This window comes from Harpia harpyja, chromosome 13, assembly GCF_026419915.1.
Source record: "Harpia harpyja isolate bHarHar1 chromosome 13, bHarHar1 primary haplotype, whole genome shotgun sequence".
NCBI classification, from domain to species: domain Eukaryota; kingdom Metazoa; phylum Chordata; class Aves; order Accipitriformes; family Accipitridae; genus Harpia; species Harpia harpyja.
This window is the reverse complement of record NC_068952.1, coordinates 28,217,055-28,236,042: the sequence shown is the minus strand read 5'-3', so window position 1 is coordinate 28,236,042 and position 18,988 is coordinate 28,217,055. Positions and strand designations below refer to the sequence as shown.

The 18,988-nt window shown below is 39.5% G+C and overlaps 1 protein-coding gene across 1 annotated transcript; it reads left to right on the top strand.

Annotated features, from left to right (window-relative positions):
• The first annotated feature begins 173 nt into the window (after positions 1-173).
• CEBPZ (CCAAT enhancer binding protein zeta) lies at positions 174-17,584 on the top strand. The gene is made up of 16 exons (XM_052805826.1): positions 174-389; positions 546-2,062; positions 3,110-3,341; positions 3,914-4,088; positions 4,716-4,804; positions 5,266-5,319; positions 6,014-6,116; positions 7,273-7,341; positions 9,722-9,788; positions 11,186-11,286; positions 12,777-12,837; positions 13,963-14,171; positions 15,206-15,289; positions 15,778-15,839; positions 15,925-16,006; positions 16,828-17,584. The coding sequence occupies exons 1-16, from the start codon at positions 198-200 to the stop codon at positions 16,965-16,967; spliced, it is 3,237 nt and encodes a 1,078-aa protein (XP_052661786.1). The 5' UTR covers positions 174-197; the 3' UTR covers positions 16,968-17,584.
• Positions 17,585-18,988: the final 1,404 nt, after the last annotated feature.

Below are 18,988 nucleotides of genomic sequence, written 5' to 3'. Positions count from 1 at the left end.
CCGCCGGAGGCGGGCGGGAGGGAGGGAGAAAGGTCTGCGAAGGTTGTCTGAGACGCCCCCCGCCCGCTCTCTCCGGCGCCCCTCCGGCGAGGTCCGCCCGGGTCCCCCACTCCCCCTTGCAGGACCTGCGCTCCCGCCGTCCGGCGGGGCCGGAAGCGCGCGTCGCGCATGCGCGCAGAGGGGTCCGGCGGGCGGCGATGGCGGCGCTGTGGGACTTCGGCGTGAGGGACCCGAAGGAGGCGGGCGGCGACAGCGGCGAGGAGGAGGAGGAGGAGGAGGAGGCGGCGGCGGCGGCTGCCGCCGCCGCCGCCGCCGCCGATGAAGAAGGAGAAGATGGAGATGCCGAAGGGTTCACGCTGGACGAGGTGCTGCGCCTCGGCGGCACCAAGGTAAAGGGGGGTGGGGGGGAGCGGGAGCACGTGGCGGCCGGCCCCCCCCGCCCCGCCCCGCCCCGCCCCTGTGGGGCGCGAGGCAGCAGGGAGCCGTTGGGAGCGGGCGGCCTCGCGTCGGGTCCGCCTGTAACGGCCGTGCGGTGCCTCCCGCAGCGAGACTACCTGATGCTGTGCGCCGTGGACGAGGCGGAGGAGATGGTGGACGGCGGCAAGAAGGACGCGATCGACGACCTGAAGGAAGGGGAGCTGGAGGCGTTCGTCAGCTCCCTGGGGCTCGGCAAGTACGCGGAAAGTTGCCTGGTGGTGAAGGAGGAGGAGGACGACGGCGGCAGCAGCGAGGAGAAGGAGAAGCCCCCAAGGAAAGAGAAAAGCAAGAAAGAAACTAACCCTCCTTCGTTAGAAGGGAAAAAAGAAAAAAAAGGTAGGGAAAAGGCAAGCGGTGTGAAAGACAGCAAGAAGAAGCCTGCTGGCGGTGACCAGGACCAGCACCTTTCAGCAAAGAGAGAGAGACTGGAAGATTTTGAATTCCACGCTAGGCAAGTGATACTGATCAAACCAGGGGGCAAATGGTATGATCTAGAATACACCAACGAATTCTCTTCAGAGACACAAGAGCAGACGCTTCTGACCAAGTATAAGGCCTTGGCCCAAAAGCTGTACCAACATGAGACGGACCTGTACAAGAATAAGACAGATTATCAGAAGGGGACCTCTTCGGCGTGGATGAAAACTGTTGTGTCGTCGGGTACCTTGGCTGACAGGATGGCAGCAATGACCCTTCTCATTCAGGACAGTGCTGTCCACAGTCTCCAGTTTGTTGAGAACTTGCTAAACCTCATAAAGAAAAAGGGCAGCAGGCATCAGAGCCTCATGGCTTTGGATACTTTCAAGGAGCTTCTTATTTCAGATCTCTTGCCAAACAATCGAAAATTATGGTCTTTCTCGCAGCGACCATTTAACAACATAGAGAAGATGTCAAGTGGCAACAGGGATTCAAGAGACAGACGGTTGGTACTGTGGTACTTTGAGCATCACCTGAAACTGCAGGTGGCAGAGTTTGTGCAAGCGTTAGAAACACTGAGTCATGATTCTCTGACAGCAACAAAATCCCGAGCGCTGGCAGTTGCCCACGAGCTTCTCTGTAACAAGCCTGAGCAGGAGAAAGTTCTGCTTGTTCAGCTTGTAAATAAACTGGGAGACCCTCAGAACAAAATTGCCACCAAAGCCTCCTATCTTTTAGAGACATTACTTCATAAGCATCCAAATATGAAGGGAGTAGTGTGCAGTGAGGTGGAGAGGCTTTTGTACCGGTCAAACATTAATGTGAAAACTCAATATTATGCCATTTGCTTTCTAAATCAGATAGTCCTCAGTCATGAAGAAAGTGCATTAGCTAACAAGCTGATAACTTTGTACTTCTGCTTTTTTCGGAACTGCATTAAGAAAAAAGACATTGAATCCAAAATGCTCAGCGCTCTTCTTTGCGGGGTAAACAGAGCTTACCCTTATGCTGAGACTGGTGATGAGAAAGTGAAAGAACAAATGGACACGCTGTTTAAAGTTCTGCATCTTGTGAACTTCGGTACCAGTGTCCAGGCCCTGATGTTGCTGTTTCAAGTGATGGACTCTCAGCAGACTGTATCGGATAGGTACTATGCAGCATTATACAAGTAAGAGACAGGTTTGCATTTTTTATATAAATTTCATTTTATGAGGTAGTCACCATTAATTTAAAGTTGTAGAGACACTTATTTTGCTTTTAAGATCTTGCGAGTTTTGTATCTCATTGACTAAAAATTTCTGATGTTTTCTATGAGCTACAAGAAAATGCATGGGATTTCTTTGACTTAACACGGGGATAAAACAAATGGTAGTGATAGGTCCTGAGAACACAACATATGCATTTCATCCTTTGCGCTGTTTTCTGGTGGTATGTTTTAATTCCAGATATTATTTGAAACTAATAGATAACTACTTCTGAAATCACTTTTACAGGTACTTTTACATTACCTAGTCATATAATAGCCTAAAATCTTGTTTCCTTTTTTTCATATGGGGTGCGGGGAAATACTATGTTAACAAATTCTTTAGATGATTTAATTTGTTTAGCTGGAAAGCCTTATGTTATAAAAGTTTCTCTTTTTTGTACCAGCTGATGGTTTAGACTCTTTGTAGGATCCTTAACAGGCTTCTGTTTAGTTGACCAAGGGGAATTTCCTGATTTTCAAAAAGGGGACTCAAGTTCCCCCAGGATGTGCAATGTATTTAGGGGCCTTACTGTGCCTGGCAGTCTGGAAAAAAGTGGAGTAGAAAATGAACTTGCCAACACATACGTCTGGTCTGATTTTGAAGCATGCAGATGCTAACCATTTTCTTTCTATTTTTTTCAACATCTGAATAAATCAGATTAGTTTCTTTGAATATCTCAAATTTTGAAACTGTATTCAGTTGAACTCAATTTCTTTTTATTTTCTTACAGTTTTTTTTGTTTACTGGTACAGGTGGTTTTTTTAATCTTCAGTGTCTCATATATGTCTAGAAATATTACACAGCTGTTGGCAGCTCAGAGTTGATCATAATGGTTTTGAGTATTGGGGAACAAGCTGTCACTGGTCTTTTAGATGGCACTGAAAAATGTAGATGATTGTTGTTAATAGCAATTATTCTCCTACATGCATTATGACAATCAGCAATATTTTCTCCTGTGTGTTCTACAGGAAGCTTCTAGATCCTGCTTTAGCAACCTGCTCAAAGCCATCCATGTTTCTTAATCTTATCTATAAATCTCTGAAGGCAGATGTAGTGTTACGGCGTGTGAAGGCCTTCGTGAAGAGGTTACTTCAAGTCACTTGTGGACAAATGCCACCCTTCATTTGTGGAACCCTGTACCTTCTGTCTGAGCTTCTGAAAGTAAAACCAGAGTTAAGGGTCCAGTTACAGGATCATGTGGTATAAGATGATTTCTTTATCTCATTGTTTTTTTGATAAGAGCTGTTTTCATAAGCACCTTTCCCTAAACTGTTTATTAGTAACCTGAGAGTTTGCTGATACATTATGGGAGAAAGCACTTGAACAATTATAACTACATTAAAAATCTGCATAGATGAAGGTGTGTTAAGCATTCTAGTGGGTCTTACGGACTTCATTCATGGAGAGAGGATTATTTTGCTAAATGCTGTATAGGTAAGCAGGTGAACATTCTTCACCCAAAAGCTTTGTCAAAATGTGGCCTGTTTGTTTCTTCTGTTTACAGTCTCTGAAGTATAGCTAGGCAGGACTGGATTTTTTTTTTTTTTTTACTTTCTTCAGGCAGGGAGGGACCATTACGCTTGTGTGATGTAAGCTGTAAAGTTCAATTTTAAGTCCTATATCAAGATCAAAAAACTGTATTGCTTAAACATTGGCCATCACTTGCTTACATTTTTGTAATTGGCTTCTTAAGAACTATATGTGCATTTTTCTAATAAATCAGAATAAAACTGGAAAGGAAAAGCTGTTTACCAACATTTTTTGTTGTTTAGGAGTCGGATGATGAAGAGTGTTTTAAGGATCAAGAAGAGGCCGAAGAGGATGAGGAAAAATTCATGGATGCAGACAAAGAAGTAGAAATTGAAGAGAGGAGCACAAGGGAAAATTCTGTTAAAACAAATGATGCAAATTCAACAGCCTCATGGGTGCATCATCTGAATATGGGAGGTAAATTAGTAAGAAAATACAGTTCATTTAACTTCTAACGTACCGTAACAGTGATGTGTTGATCAAGACTTGTTGTAAAATTGATTAAAACATTATTTTAGTTTTTCAAATTGAAGTTTGATTCACAGCAATCGGTCAGAATAATTTTTCTTTATCTGTTAACTCAGCAGTGATGAAGAGACTGTATGAATCCGCTAGCATATTTCATTTTATGCAGTTTATGCCTAAGCAATAAACAGGCTTGGGATTTTTTGCTTCCATGTTCAAATACCTTCAGAGCAATGTAGCCAAGGTTAAGATGTGTAACTGCTCATTCGCTTGTGAAGCTTGCTAGAACAATTCATCTAACTCTGAACCTGCTTCTAGTTTTACTCTTTCCTGAGGACCTTTTGGAACAGAGCAGGGGTTTTCAGGAGCTTCCTTGGAAGCACGTAGGAACTCAGCTGTGCACCTGATCATACACTGGGGAAGGACAGCTGAATATAACCCTTACTTGCTACTGAATGAATCTGTGGCCTGTCCAGCTAAGAATGGTGGACAGCATTACTGTCATGGTGAAATGAAAATAATATTCTCATAATGTTGCCTGATAAAATTTAAGTTGTCTTCATCTCCTCTGCCCCTCAGGCAGGAAGAGTGGAGCTTCGTATGATCCTATGCACCGAAGTCCTTTATACTGTGGTGCTGAAAGTACAAGCCTTTGGGAACTGAAGAAGGTAAGGCATTCTTATGTTGCTGATTACTGTGTTTCTTAGTGTGGCCCTTGTATTGAGAGAAGACAATTAACTTGGTTATTCTTGGAGTAGCTACCTGAGTAACATAACAGAAAGGTTAAATGACACATTGTTCAGCTTTAAGCTTGTATATGTTACATACAATGCTGATATTCCGGAGTAGGAAATAGGAGTTTTTAAGTGATGATTTGGACAATAATAATCTTTTTTGACTTTTGGATCTTAGCTTTGTATCACTAAAGCTTTTTAGTGTTGAATTAAATAAAATTTTAAGTGATAATGTATTTAGTTAACGCAAACAAAAGATTAGAACTTGAAGTTCTTCAGTTGTTCAAGGGCAGAGCACATCAGCCTTGCACTACTACATGCGTCTGTGCGTTATTTGGTGAGTTACAGAGTAGTCTTATGACATAGTGGTTAAAGAAATTATTCATATTTTTCAGCTTTCTGAACATTTTCATCCATCTGTGGCCCTATTCGCAAAAACAATTCTAGAAGTAAGTGCTTTTACTAGTCTGTAGCTTTGAAGCTTGATTTTTATGTTAGCTGTCTTTTACCATTTGAAAAAATACATTGTAAAGCCTCCTTGCACTCTGCAGGTAACTAGCAGCTCTGCAGCACTGTAACATACGCTCAAATGCAAAGTTTTTCATGGAATTATAGTCTTTTGTCTAAAGGGGACTGCTCACAGAAGTAACAACTTGGTAGGAATGTGTGTATTACATGATTCTTAATGCTTTTTTAGAGTTTTGGTCTATCTTTTTATGTAAAGTGGGTTTTTTATTTGGGGCACCCTGCTGTTGAAACAAATTTTTTTTTAATACTGTTGCGGTATCGTGCCAAAAATACTTAAACCTACACAAATATGTGTTTTAAATATTTATTTTCATTTGAATATATGGTATCCAAATAGTGCTGAGTATTAACTGCTATTAGCACAGTACATTGCAAGGCAGTTCATCACTGAAACAAAGTGAAGGAGGTGGTTTTAGTTAAGAAAATACTGCAATTCCAAAAATAACAATCTGTATGCGAGTGTATTAAACTGGTCAGGCTTATGTGATGAAGTATCCCCAAGTCTTTATCTTTTTAAAGTGTGGTTTAAGTCGTTCTTGGACAGTTTGAGTCCTCTGTGTTTAGTTGCTGTCTTTCGAAAATGAAGACCTTAATGACTTTTGGCTTTTCTTTCAGGGAAATCACATTCAGTACTCTGGTGACCCTTTGCAGGATTTCACATTAATGAGGTTCTTGGACCGCTTTGTGTACAGAAATCCCAAACTCCATAAAGGCAAAGGTACAAACTTCTCTGTACAGATTAGGATATGATCTTGATTATTGATGGTGACCGAACTCTTTTTCTCTTGGATTGCCAAGTAACCCTTTGTGCTTGTCAAGTATTCGAGGTGCATGTGGTGCAACAGAGGAATGGGGTCAGTCTTCAGGGCTGCATAAGAGATGTCTGCAACTTAGAACCAGCTAACAATCACATACTGCTGCCTCTCACATCCGCAGTGCAGAAATTGCTAACCTAGCCAGAATAAGCAAAGTGATAGGGGAATGTAAAGACTACAGAATGATTGAGGTTGGAAGGGACCTCTGGAGGTCATCTGCTCAAGCAGGGCCATGTAGAGCAGGCTGCCCAGGCTGTTCAGATGGCTTTTGAATGTCTCCAAGAATGGAGACTCCACTGCCTTTCTGGGCAACCTGTGCCAGTGCAGTCACCCTCACAGTGAAAAAGTGTTTCCTGGTGCTCAGATGGAGCCTCCTGTGTTTCAGTTTGCACCCATCACCTCTTGCCCTCTCATGGGCACCACTGGAAAGTGCTGCTTTACCCCTGCCCTTCAGGTATATTTATATGTGTTGATGAGGTCCACCCTGAGCCTTCTCTTCTCCAGGCTGAGCAGTCCCGGCTCTCCCAGCCCTTCTTCATAGAAGAGGTGCTCCAATCCCCTCTAACCATCTTTGTGGCCCTTTGCTGCACTCTCTCCAGTAGCTCCATGTTTCTCTTGTGAGATTGGGGAGCCCAGACCTGGACACAGCACTTCAGGTGTGGCCTCACCAGTGCTGAACAGAGGAAGGATCACCTCCCTCCACCTGCTGGCAACGCTCCTCCCCATGCAGCCCAGGATACCGTCAGCTGCCTTTGCCGCAAGGGCACATTGCTGGCTCAGGGTCAACTTGGTGTCCCCCAGGACACCCCAGGCCTTTTCTGCCAAGCCGCTTTCCGGCTGGGCAGCCCCCAGCATGTACTGGTACATGGGGTTGTTCCTACCCAGGTGCAGGACTTTGCACTTCCCCTTGTTGAACTGCATGAGGTTCCTCTCAGCCCATTTCTCCAGCCTCGAGGTCCTTATGGATGGCAGCAAAACCCTCTGGTGTATCAGCCACTCTTCACAGTTCTGCATCAATAGTAATAAGGTGATTTGTTTCTGATTTATGTTCTGCTACAGAAAACACCAGCAGTGTGGTAATGCAGCCGAAGAAGAAGCAGTTTATGAAAGATACGCAGAATCTTGCAGGTAAGCCAGCCCCTTTTCGGTTAAGATTATGATGGCTAAAGAATTCTTGGCTTGTTGTTGTAGACATGTCATCTGCACTGTTTATGCTATTTCTGTTAGCAATAGAAGAAAGTCCTGTCCATCAGGAGTGCAGTGGTGGTGCCTGATGTTCAGGATCAGGTCTAATCTTCTTGTAAGGGTGCATGGAATCTCCACAGCTGAAACTTTGGATCCATTGAATCATTTTAAGAACAAATGACATAAAGTCAGTTACCTCAACTGTTACCTCAGCTGTTCCTCTTGAGTAGGAAAATGCTTTATCTTCTACTGTAGCACTTGGCTTTACACACCAAATTTTTTTTAAGACCTTTCTTTTCTCTGTGTTTTTCCCCTCTAATTGTCAATTACTTTCTATTGTAGTAATTCCTTTTTCTTAGGCAATGCATGATGAAGATCATACCTTTTGTTTAGCCATCCCATTAAGAAATGTATTAACGCCAAACGGCAGAGCTACTGAAAGCTGCATGCCTTGTTTTCTGTGCTATTTTTGCTATGAACTGCATATGCTTCCTATACCTTCTCTTATGCTAAGTTATCTTTTCCCTGCATCCCCCTATAAGGAAATACAACGCCTGGGGAAAAAAGTAGATTTGCAATCTTGTATAAAAAGTTTAGAAAGTTGTTACAAATTTTTCTTGTAGCTGGCAATGTGACTCCTTAGGGGGGAAAAAAGGCTAAAAAAAGCCCTAGAATTTATTCCAGCTAATGATATTTCTAGGTAGAAAAGCAATCTGTTAGGGTACTAACCTCAGAGGGACTTGAATTTATAAAATACTAACTAAATTTTCTGCTCACAAACATGCCATTCTTATGTCTGGCATCCTAGTTTTACAAATAATGTTTTTTAAAGTTCTTAAAAATATCTAAAATTATATAAAAATCTTTAAAACAGATGCTGATCTAGCAGTAGTTAATATATTAATATTGTGTAGTTAGTGTTTTTATTTGTTTCCAAGTTATCATGTAACTACTTCTATTATGGTTATTATGATTGAAAAATGACTTAAAATCTCAGAAAATGGATTTATATAATGACTTAAATCACATTAAGCTCTTTCATTAAATGATATGGATTACTCCATACAATGCCACAGCTGCAGCTATTGTTAGGATTAGTGTAAGGTATCTTTGGCACTGTTATTTTGCTAAGAGTCTTCCTGCCTCCAGAAAGAGGCTGCCTTTTGTCTAGTCCCACTGTTTCCAATGATTAAGGGCAGGATTTGGTGTAAGAACCAGGGTAAACCATCAGTAAAGCATGCTGCTTGAGGACAGAAGAGGTACCATATTCTGTGGTAGAATCTCTGTAACATTCCCAGGGATGTGCTTTCCTCTAACTTTGGGTCTGCTGTGTTGCACAGAGGTTTTACTTATACAGATTAGCTGATGTGCCTTTACTGATGGTGGTTTTATGGCTATCAAAGCTTAAAGTAGGAATTTTTACCTGGAATACATTTGAAGGTACAGCTTGTTGCATTCTTTAGTTTATTCTGAGTTGAAGGAGCAGACTGAACATTTAGAACTGGAATTGAGGAAGTTAAGTGTTCTATAAATGAAGCATCCAATATAAAAAATATGGATATATTGATACAGATACAAAAATCCACACTTGTTACATGTAGCTGGGCTCTGCTGAGGCTTAGAGAACTGAGATTGCAAATCCTCTGGTACCTTCTACTGTTCCTCTGAAGAGTCCTGTGAGTATGCTGATCTGGTTTCAGAAACTGGGACCCTTGTCACTTAGAAAATACTATAATCGTGCCCACTGAGGTGGAGAAGGGAAGGAAGGGGAATGTATGAGAGTAAAAAGCTTCTCCACAGGGAACCTGATCAACACCCTAGTCAATCTGCTGTTGCAGAGTGTCATATTTTGCCTCATTTCCTCAGAAATGGAGGCAGGGTGAGGCTCGATCCTTTCTTAAACATGCTCAGCTGGTGTATGTTCCTGCCTTGCAGCTGCTGATGAGAGTTTCTCCTACTGCCCGGAGTGCTGGGCGGAAGCAGTTTCAGTATTTTAGTGCATGACAGCAAGCTTATCTTATTTCCTACTTTTTCTTTTTTTTTTTAAATACACATTCCTGCTGTAGGTGATTGCAAAACCTCCCTTGCTGGTATATAGATTAGAAGTTGACTAGGGCTATACCTCTTGAGTTTTTCCATGGGGCCTGCTCACATCTAAGTATCAGTATATACACTGAGAACTGTTGAAGAAGTTTTGAGATGAGCTCCACTTTATTTAACGGGTGACACTGGGTATCTGTGTACTTCTGTCTGTGCATGCTGTCTAACCTTTTAAAAGAATAACAATAATTTCAACTTGACGTAAAATGAGTTCTTTTTGCAGTCAACAGTAAGGAATTCCGTGCCAAAGATGAAAGCAAAATCCCAGTGGATGAAGTGTTTTTTCACAGGTAATGAAATACTTGTGAACATTCATTTTAAAGTGTTATTTTTTAATGCAATGCCATCAAAACCCACTACATTTCATAAGTATTCGCTGGTATTCCAAGTGTTTGCAAAATTTGATTAATTTGAGTGACTTGTGATGATAGTACTTTCCTTAGAACATAATTTCAACATTTGTCTAAAGTGCTTAAGAAAGAATATCACTTATGAACAAAGGCAATCAGTGCTTGTAGTCTACAATCAAGTAAGTTGACATTATAATAAAGAGGCCTTGAACAATGGGTAATGATTAATGTCTTGTGGGTTGTAATTCTTACGCATTAGAAATATATTTAGAAAAAAAATGGAATATACCTTGCTTATGTTATTAGCATCAAAGCTTATTAGAATGGAACAATGGAAAAAAAGTCAGAGGAGCTAAGTTTCTGTGTATTTCTTATTTTACTATTCATAATTCTTTCCCTTTAGTTGGCTTTCCTTTCAGATTATGATATAAAAATGCAGCTGTAATACCAAAATTGTAGTAGTACGCATTTGGCAAAGATTTGTTCTTGTCAAATCAAAATACTGGTTACCTGTGAGTGTCTCCTTAGGAGATCAGTGTTCATTTATTTTGTTTAATTCACTTTGGTTGTTTTTGTTTAATATATGCATTGCTGTAGGGGCTTTTAAAATTTTTTGAAGTATCAGGTTAATGGAACTTATTAATTTTAATTAATTGGTATTGTAATATTGATTAATTAATAAATAAAATGGTAGTATTAATTTTGAGATTAAAGCAGCTTAAAACCATGCCCCTGTCTGAAAAGTTAACAGTGTTGTTACATTGAAGATGACTGAAACTGAGATTACACATTTAAAGTCTTCTATATGAAGTGCTGTACTGTTTTGCTCTTGTATATGATCAAATTTGCCTTCTGTGTTTGGTGGTTCTTTAATATGAAATGAAGGAGAGAAAGTGGTTTTAAATGGCTGACAGAAGGTAAAACTAAGCACAGAAAAGAAGAGGGCTACAGGGGAAAACTTCACAGAACTTAATGAGTGAATCTTTTTTTTTTTTTTTCTCAATTAGATTCAAATTGAACTTGATCCTTTCTTCCTTATCAGTATAAGGCAGATTTTCACATCTTTCTTGTGCCCTTTTATAATTTCACTATGTTCAAAATAATTTCTGGCACCTTTGACTGAGAAATTTCTTTGTTTTAAATCTTAAGAGTGGTGGATTACTCTTTGAAAAACAAAGGAAATTCAAATCTCTGATTTGGGATGTGTTTGAAACCATTACGTACAATTTTCAACCGGCAAAATACACATGAAACAATCTGCAGGTTGTTTTTTTTAAAAACTTACTGTAAAGATCATCACCTGTAATTTTGTGTTTGAGAGCAATATATTATTTCAGATTTTATTCAAAGTTTGATAAGAGGAGAGAGAAGCAAAAGCATCAGGATGATGAAGAAAGTGTGGAAGATGTAGATGATGATGAATTTGAAAGAGCATTGGGTAAGGTTGTGTTTTTCCTTGCAGTAACTATCCCAATATTTCCTGCTTCTGCAAATTATTAATTTATCCATTTTATAGTTTATATTGTATAAAAGAGCCAGATACAGGAATATGGAAGTGGAAGAAAACTGGCTTTCCAGTTCCCATTCTATGCTACTACAGCCAGCACTTCATGCTATCCATCACATAAGCCAACTGGATGGCCATCTTGTAAAAGGGGTCTTGGTCTTGCTGCTCCAGTAGCGTTCAGCTTGTTGGAATGGTTGGGAGTTGTCTGATTTTGAACATAAGCTCGTGAGTGGCAGTTCATGCTTTTTTATTCTTTTCCTAATGTAGTCTGAGAGTTAAATAACTTTTTCTAACAGCATGTAACATTTCCTTCTATGCTTTCTTTACTGCTTGGCCTTTTTCAATCTTCCTTACAGTTTCTCTCATCGTTCCTAACATCTTCCATGAGGTTATTTGTTCAGTTAGGTTCTCGGCAACCCCCTGCAGTAGTCTTAGCTCTTCCTGTGGCATGTACTTTGTTTGCTTTGGAATTAGTCTATGATTTGTTCCAGAATCTAAATTTGTTAGTGTACCATAAAATATAGATTATTTTATTATTTCATATTTTACTTATACAGTAATATGTGAATTTGAAGAAAAAAAAAATCCTTAGCTCTCCGTAACTGTTCTGTACAATATTTTTAGAGAATTCTGAACTCCCTTAGCAGGATTCTTCCTTAGTGACTCAATTAGTATGGTCTTACTTAGGACAAGAATCCATTACTAATTGTGTTTGTTGTTTCATTGTTAGTATCTCTAATAGGTTGACTGTTTCTGAGAATTTGCTTCATAAATTCAGAAGCTTAAATTTAGGACCCTCTAATGTTAGCTTTTACTCTTTGAAACAGAACAGTTGTAATTTTTCAGATTTTATTTTTACCAGCTATTTCATATAGCAATTTGTTCCTAAGTGAATCCAATGACAGGAGCTTTCATCCTCTAGTCTGCTTCCTCTTCTGTCAAAAATTATAATGAATACTTCTAATCTGCAAATTAACATACAGATTAGCTGGCAGGACACTTGCTTGAGGTATCTTAATTGAGTCTTTGTTCTATCTGACTTGGAGCAATTGTTTGAGGCTTGTGATATCCCACCTGCCCACTGAATTTGAATCACTGGGCATTGTGTGTCCATTTATGTCTGTCTGCTTCCCACATCATCTAGTTCTGGCCAGAAATTACGTCCTGGATAAAAGAAAACTTTCATTATTTTTCAAAGAAAAATATTTTTTCAGAAAAAGTCTAGTTAGCTTTAGGTAACTGTTTTGTGGAGTATTTCTCTATAGGAGTATAAACCCTTTGGTATCAGGGCCCTTTGTTACTGATGCAGATCATATAAACTGTTCAGGAGAATGATACCTAAAAATAATATATTTTGCAATGACTTCATATTTCTTTGTATGACTTTGTTTTGTAGTAATAAACAATTTTTTTTCCCCTAGATACATTTGAAGCTGTTGATAATGCCATTGATGTTGGTGAGGATGACCTTGATTTTGCTGGGTAAGACTTTAAATTGGTTCTTCATCTCTTGTTTTAATACCTATGTAGAGTTTTACACTGCAAAATTGGATAGAACTTTCTCAAAGAAAAAGACTCAAAATATGACCTTGCAAAAAAGGCAATAGTAGTTGAATGCTGGGTAATGCTGCTTTTCTGCATGTCCCATAATGGAGCATTGTGATCCTTTGGTGCTTATAGTCTGCTGGCTTGACACGGGAGACCTGTAGTATTTTATTTATACAATGCAGTGACCCAGTAAGCAAGGTAAAATCTTACTTGTTTTTCATTGTCTGTGGTTTCTGTTTGAGAATTACCAAGTACAAAAGTAAGCAGAATGTGGCATGATGGTACTGCTGCTTTAAGGACTGGTTGTAACTGGACCTACAGCAGTAAATAAACTTTGTGGAATCCAGAATCGCAGAGCTCAGTTCTCAGGAAGTCAGCAGTTTCATTAATCATAGAATCATTTAGGTTGGAAAAGACTTAAGATCGAGTCTAACCGTGAGTGATTAAATAGCCTGTTTTTTACTGAAAGTATCTGCAATACAGCTTTCGAATCAGCACAGAAACTTTTTTCTAGAGGTCAAAGGAGAAATAAAGCTTAAACTTCTAGTGAAACCTGAACATTTTTGTGATCATCTGATGTAAGTAAAAAATAGGGGAGGAGAGAAAAAACAAGTAACCATCTAGTACATGAAGAACCATGTTTCCTTTCTTAAGGAAAAAAAAAAAAAAAAGTCTTATTTCTTCATTTAGTAGAGTTGCTAGGGATACCAGCAGTTTGTGTGTTTTACAGAAAAGATTTTCTGAAAAGGAGCAAAGGCATGTAGGAGATAAAATACAGAAGCAGAAAATGTCTTGTTAGTTTCAGAATAGGATTTTCTCCAGAGCTTCTTGAAATGGTTGACTTTATTATTATAATACAGTTCCATATGCTGATGTTGAAAACATACCTGAGTGTATAATACATGTTTCTTTGGTCTCAACCTACATTTACAGTAGTTTGCAATGATGTCGAACTTTTCTAACATAGTGTTTGCTGGTAGATAGATGTTATCTGGATGCAAACAGTATTTTGCCACGTGAAGTGCTAAGCTTTTACGTATTTTTTTTTTTTTTTTTTAGTAATACAAAAAAGAAAACCAAAGATGGTAAGAAAGGCCAAAGAAGCAAGGAATCCAGTGCTGACTGGGAGGATTCTGATGATGAAGATGAATTCAGTGATCTGGATGATGAGGAAGTCTCCTTAGGAAGTATGGAGGAAGACTTTGGAGAGGATATGGATGAAAAGGGAGGTGTATTTATGGATGTGTCTGATGATGAAAACAGCTTAGGTAAAGTACCATTTGTTATCAAAAAATGACAAGAAAAACCTTTAAAAATAGGTTATCTAATATGTAATTACATATATAAATTCAGATTTAGTTACCTATGTGGGAGGTTTGGCTTTTAAGTAAAGAAGTGACAACAAGTCCTTCTCTGGACAATGAAGTCTTAAGAAACATTTCCTGGCACAGTCTCCAAGGTGAGAGTGGGAATTAGGCATCTGGTTATAAAAACTTGCAAACAAGACATGTTTCTTTCATTCCAAAAACATTGGTGGTAACAAAAGTAGCTTTATACATAAATAACTGGCTACAGTAGGCAGAAATATTAAAAGATCTCAAAGAGAAAAATAAAAGAAAAATCTGGTACTTGGTAATTTTTTTACTTCTTTAGACCTAGTTAATGTTGATCTTTTTACATGAGGAAACTTTTATTTAAGTTGCTGTCTCACTAAGTAACAGCTTACTCTTCTAATACAGCTATGTAGCCACATTTTTATTACCACTGTAATAACTGATTGTTGCACCTGCATGGTTTTATTATCTTTTCAACTGAAAAGCACAGTTTACACAGTATACACTTTATGTGGCTGGAAAAGCACAGATAACAGAATACTTCAACTAATAACTTAAGGTCACAGGAAGATGATTGAGGGTAGAGGAGGTAAACTATTCATACAGCTGTTAACACATTAATCTTTTATGAGATTATTATTTCACCAAAGGTACCAAGCAGACATTCAAGGTTTATGTAACACCTGCTTTTAGCCTTCATATTTTATGTATCATAGTGTCATATTTCATTCTTTTTTGGTGCTGTGGAAAAAAAGGATAGAGTGGGACACCACTGACCAATTTTTAATTGTCTGGGTTGAAGAAATCTCAGATTTGGTTGTGTGCTCTGTGTTTTACACTTTTTTAAAGTAAAGACTCAGACCTTATGACAAATATGCCTAAAAAAAAATTTTAGTCTCTGCTGTGCTTTAAATACATGTACATGGTGTGAAAATGAGGGATTGATGCATCTTTTTTTTTCCTGTCAGACCCGAACAATGACCAGCAATTGAAGTCTGTCAGTAAAAAGGGCAAGAGAAAGAAAGATATGAGTTTTGTGGGATCACTTGAAGGTAAGGAAACACTGCCATGATTTCCATTTGAGAAGGCTTAATACAAATAGTCTGAAAAATTTTGGAATCAGAAGGTTTTAGTACAGTAGATTATCTACACTTTTGGATCTGGGTGCAGATTTGAATAAACCATAAATGAAAAGGAGGTTGTCCTCCAACCAGTGTGGCCTAATTCAGAGTGACAATCTGCTGTTGAAGGACTGGGAATCGAAGGAGGTACTTTGAAGGAAGGATGGAGTTGTACTTGCAATTTGTGCATCTATTACTAACACCTGATGCACTGATTTGTGCTATTTCGTTCTTGGTTGGAAACTTTTTTCCTTTTTTTTTTTCGGGGAGGTGGAGAATAAAGGTTTCTAGCACAGCTATTTTAGATGTTTTTAATTTTTTTTTTTAAATTTATTTAATGAGACCATGGTAACACTTTGTTTTAGTGTCTTTGTGAACTTGAAATTCTGTCTCGTGAGAATAATACTTTTTGTTTGAAGGATCCAACCGAGGGAAGAAGAGAAAACTCAAAGATGCCAGTATACTGGCATCTGCAGAAGAGGTGAGTTTGATCATGCTTAGCAAAAAGTGATCAAGCATTTTACCTGTTCCTTTGTAATAAAATACTAAAATTTCTCTCTTTAAAGTTTGGCTATCTGCTGGATGAAAATGCTGGGTCTAAGTTTGACAATATTGGAATGAATGCCATGGCCAATAGAGACAATGCAAGTAAGTACATGCTACAAATAGCAAGATAGTTGTAATGTTGTTTTACTTCTTTCTCTTCAGATTCTGTACTTAAAAAGATGTACCTTCTTTAACTGAAATACACGCGCAGTCAGAAATCACACAGTAGGGACAGTAGCTTAACGTCAGTAAGACATGACTTATTTTCTTCAGTTACAAGAGATGCCCAGTGCTAGTATTAACTCTGACTACTGGAGTGAATAAGGCTTCAGAAAAGAGCAACAGGCTATCATAAGGCCCTTTCACACTGTAAATAAGGATGGGCAGTACTGTCAAGCACTTGTGTGAATTTTGCTCTGATAAAGGGTGTCCTGGATTCTTATGAAGGGAAGGCGTAAGGCATGGCTGTCTTTACCTACTCACCAGAGTATTTCCTTGCAGTATCGGTGAAGCAAAAGTAGTTTCCCAGGAATAATTCTAATGAATTAAATGTGTGTGTACTGATTGAATAACCAGTCCTTTGTACAGCTTTTACAAGTCTTGCTGGTGTCACTTGAAAAATTGTTAGTAACAGTACTCAAACACTGTGTACTCTTAACAGAAGCATGTCTAGTATTAGTAAAATACAAAGCAAGGGCAAGAGCAGTCTTAAACTCTGAGATTCTGAGATGGTAGGGTATGTCTTGTGAAATGAAAAACCCAAAATTTTCTCTGGTGTCAAAAAAAATTGGCAGCTTGGACTTTATTAATATTTATAAATACAGTAGCCAAGTTTTAACTTTTACATGATTCATCTGTATTCCACATCATGGTCAGAGGTATCCATCGGTTCCTTATTTCTCACATTTCCTTTCCTCTTACAGATGTCAAACAGATCCAGTGGGAAATAGAGCGTGACAAGTGGCTTCACAATAGGGATGTGAAAAGCATCATCAAAAAGAAGAAACAGTTCAGGCACAGAGGGCTGAAAAATAAGTACAAAGGCAAGAAATCAAGAAGATGAACTGGACATTTTAATGTGGACATTTTTATAATAATTATTCTAAAATATTTTTTAAATTAATCACGCATCTTTCTTACTTTAGTTCTTGCTGCTTAACCACATCATTTGGTCATTCTCCCTTATGCCATGAATTCCAGACCACTCATTGGATTTGTAATACACTGAAAAAATAGGAAAATCTATGTCAGCTGTAAGTTAGGCATGTCTGAAGGTGAGCCACTTTGTGGCTAGTTTTGTTGGATGTATAATCCTCCAGTTCTGAGGACTCCATCAAACAGTCTGACATTCCAACCACACCTATGCTTAACAGTAAACGCTTCTGCACTGTCTCCTGGGGTAAGTTTTAAGCAATAATAAAATCAGTTTTATACATAAGATACAACAGAAGCTTCAGCTGTCCTTCTGAAGCCAACAACTACAAACCTACCTTCCAGAATTGATGGAAACCTCTTCTGCATTGTATATCTGAAGTCTGAAAAGAAAGATAAATCACAGTTACTTTACGCAACATATTTTAAGACAAATAATTAAATGCACTATTTTTATAACTAGATTAGTTTTACCTAAGTTTGTCTGAGCTCCTTAGTTACAGCCACCATTAAATAATGTGATCTGAATTTACTTTTTTTTTTTTTTAAATTGTATCACAGACTGTATTCAGGTTACTCATATGTGCAGCCCTATCATCACAGTGTTTTCTGAGCTTCCTCACAATTGTGATAACCAAATGCAAGCTACAGATTCACAGGGAAGCTGAAAGCCTCTCGTAGATGGATGTGCAAAGAAAATTTCCATGTTTCCTTACGCAGCTTTAGGTGTTCACGGAATCCTTTTGTGGGCCGCCCTGGCAACCCAGTAGAAAATCATGTAATGATAGCTTTATGTGATTTTAATGATTTACAGCAGCTCATAGGAGGATCTTATCAAAGCTAGTACTAGCACAAAGAAAGCGGTAAAAGCCTCATTCTGAGCGCACTGAGCTGTTGGATGCGCTCGCTGCACCTTACGGAACTACAGAACTACAGCTTAAGAAAATCTTCTGCAAAGGCATGTAAGAACAAGGACCTAGAACTGAAAAGGGAGAAATGAGAAACCGTGAATGCCCAGCATCAAGTTACCAAGATAGGCCGATACATCTATTCTGCACATTTTGGTTATATATTTTTTAATAAAAATGCAAAGAAAGATAGCTTAAGTGTAACAGCCTGCCAGCATCTGAATCTGGGATAACAAATGCAAACCGATGTAGTGTAGGTGAAGTTCAGCTTGAACTTGGTGTAAGACCACACTACTGCTGAAACGGGTGGGCTCGCACCCTCCCAGCCACAGCAGCAGCTGTCTTTTGGCTCGCGCTGACTCTGGGGGTAGCAGGGCTGACTGCCTTTTCCATCAAACTGGCGCTGCACCCTGCAGAGCCCTGAATGCAAAATAAGGCCACAGCTGTGCAGAGCAAATCTTGCAGTAACTAAGCTGGTGCTTGGCTTGTTTTTGTGATACCTAGACACTGAGTCCTAAGTCTGAAAGACTTGAGGGACTAACGCTAAATAATCTGGAAGGTGATGCTGGCTGCCTCGTGCCAGGGGATCGCTTCAAGGGCTGAATGCCAGATGCTTGAAACTGGATTGATCAATTCCTGCCTCATCTGCAGACAGCCTCTCCTTTTTAGGTCCCTATTTGAGCCGGTGCTATTACTATTCAAATGCACAAGATTGAGCTTTGTTTCTGGTGGTCAGGTGCTGCCTTTCAACAGTTTCCCCAGGTTTTTGGTTTTACAAAACTAAAATAGCAGTTTGTCCTTGAGGATCCGCGTAACAAGCGACTACTGCGCACCCACGCTAATGCAAGCCAAGCTACTGACCCCGACGCGGCAGGTTTTCTTAAGAAACCCACGCATGCAGCGTACGCGCCGTGGCGGTGTGAGGCGCTCCGGGAACCTCAGGCGGCGCCGGCGCGGGGGAGCTCCCCCCACCGGGCGGCACGGGCAGCCATCCCCTCCCCCGGCGGGGTGTGACCCCCGGCCG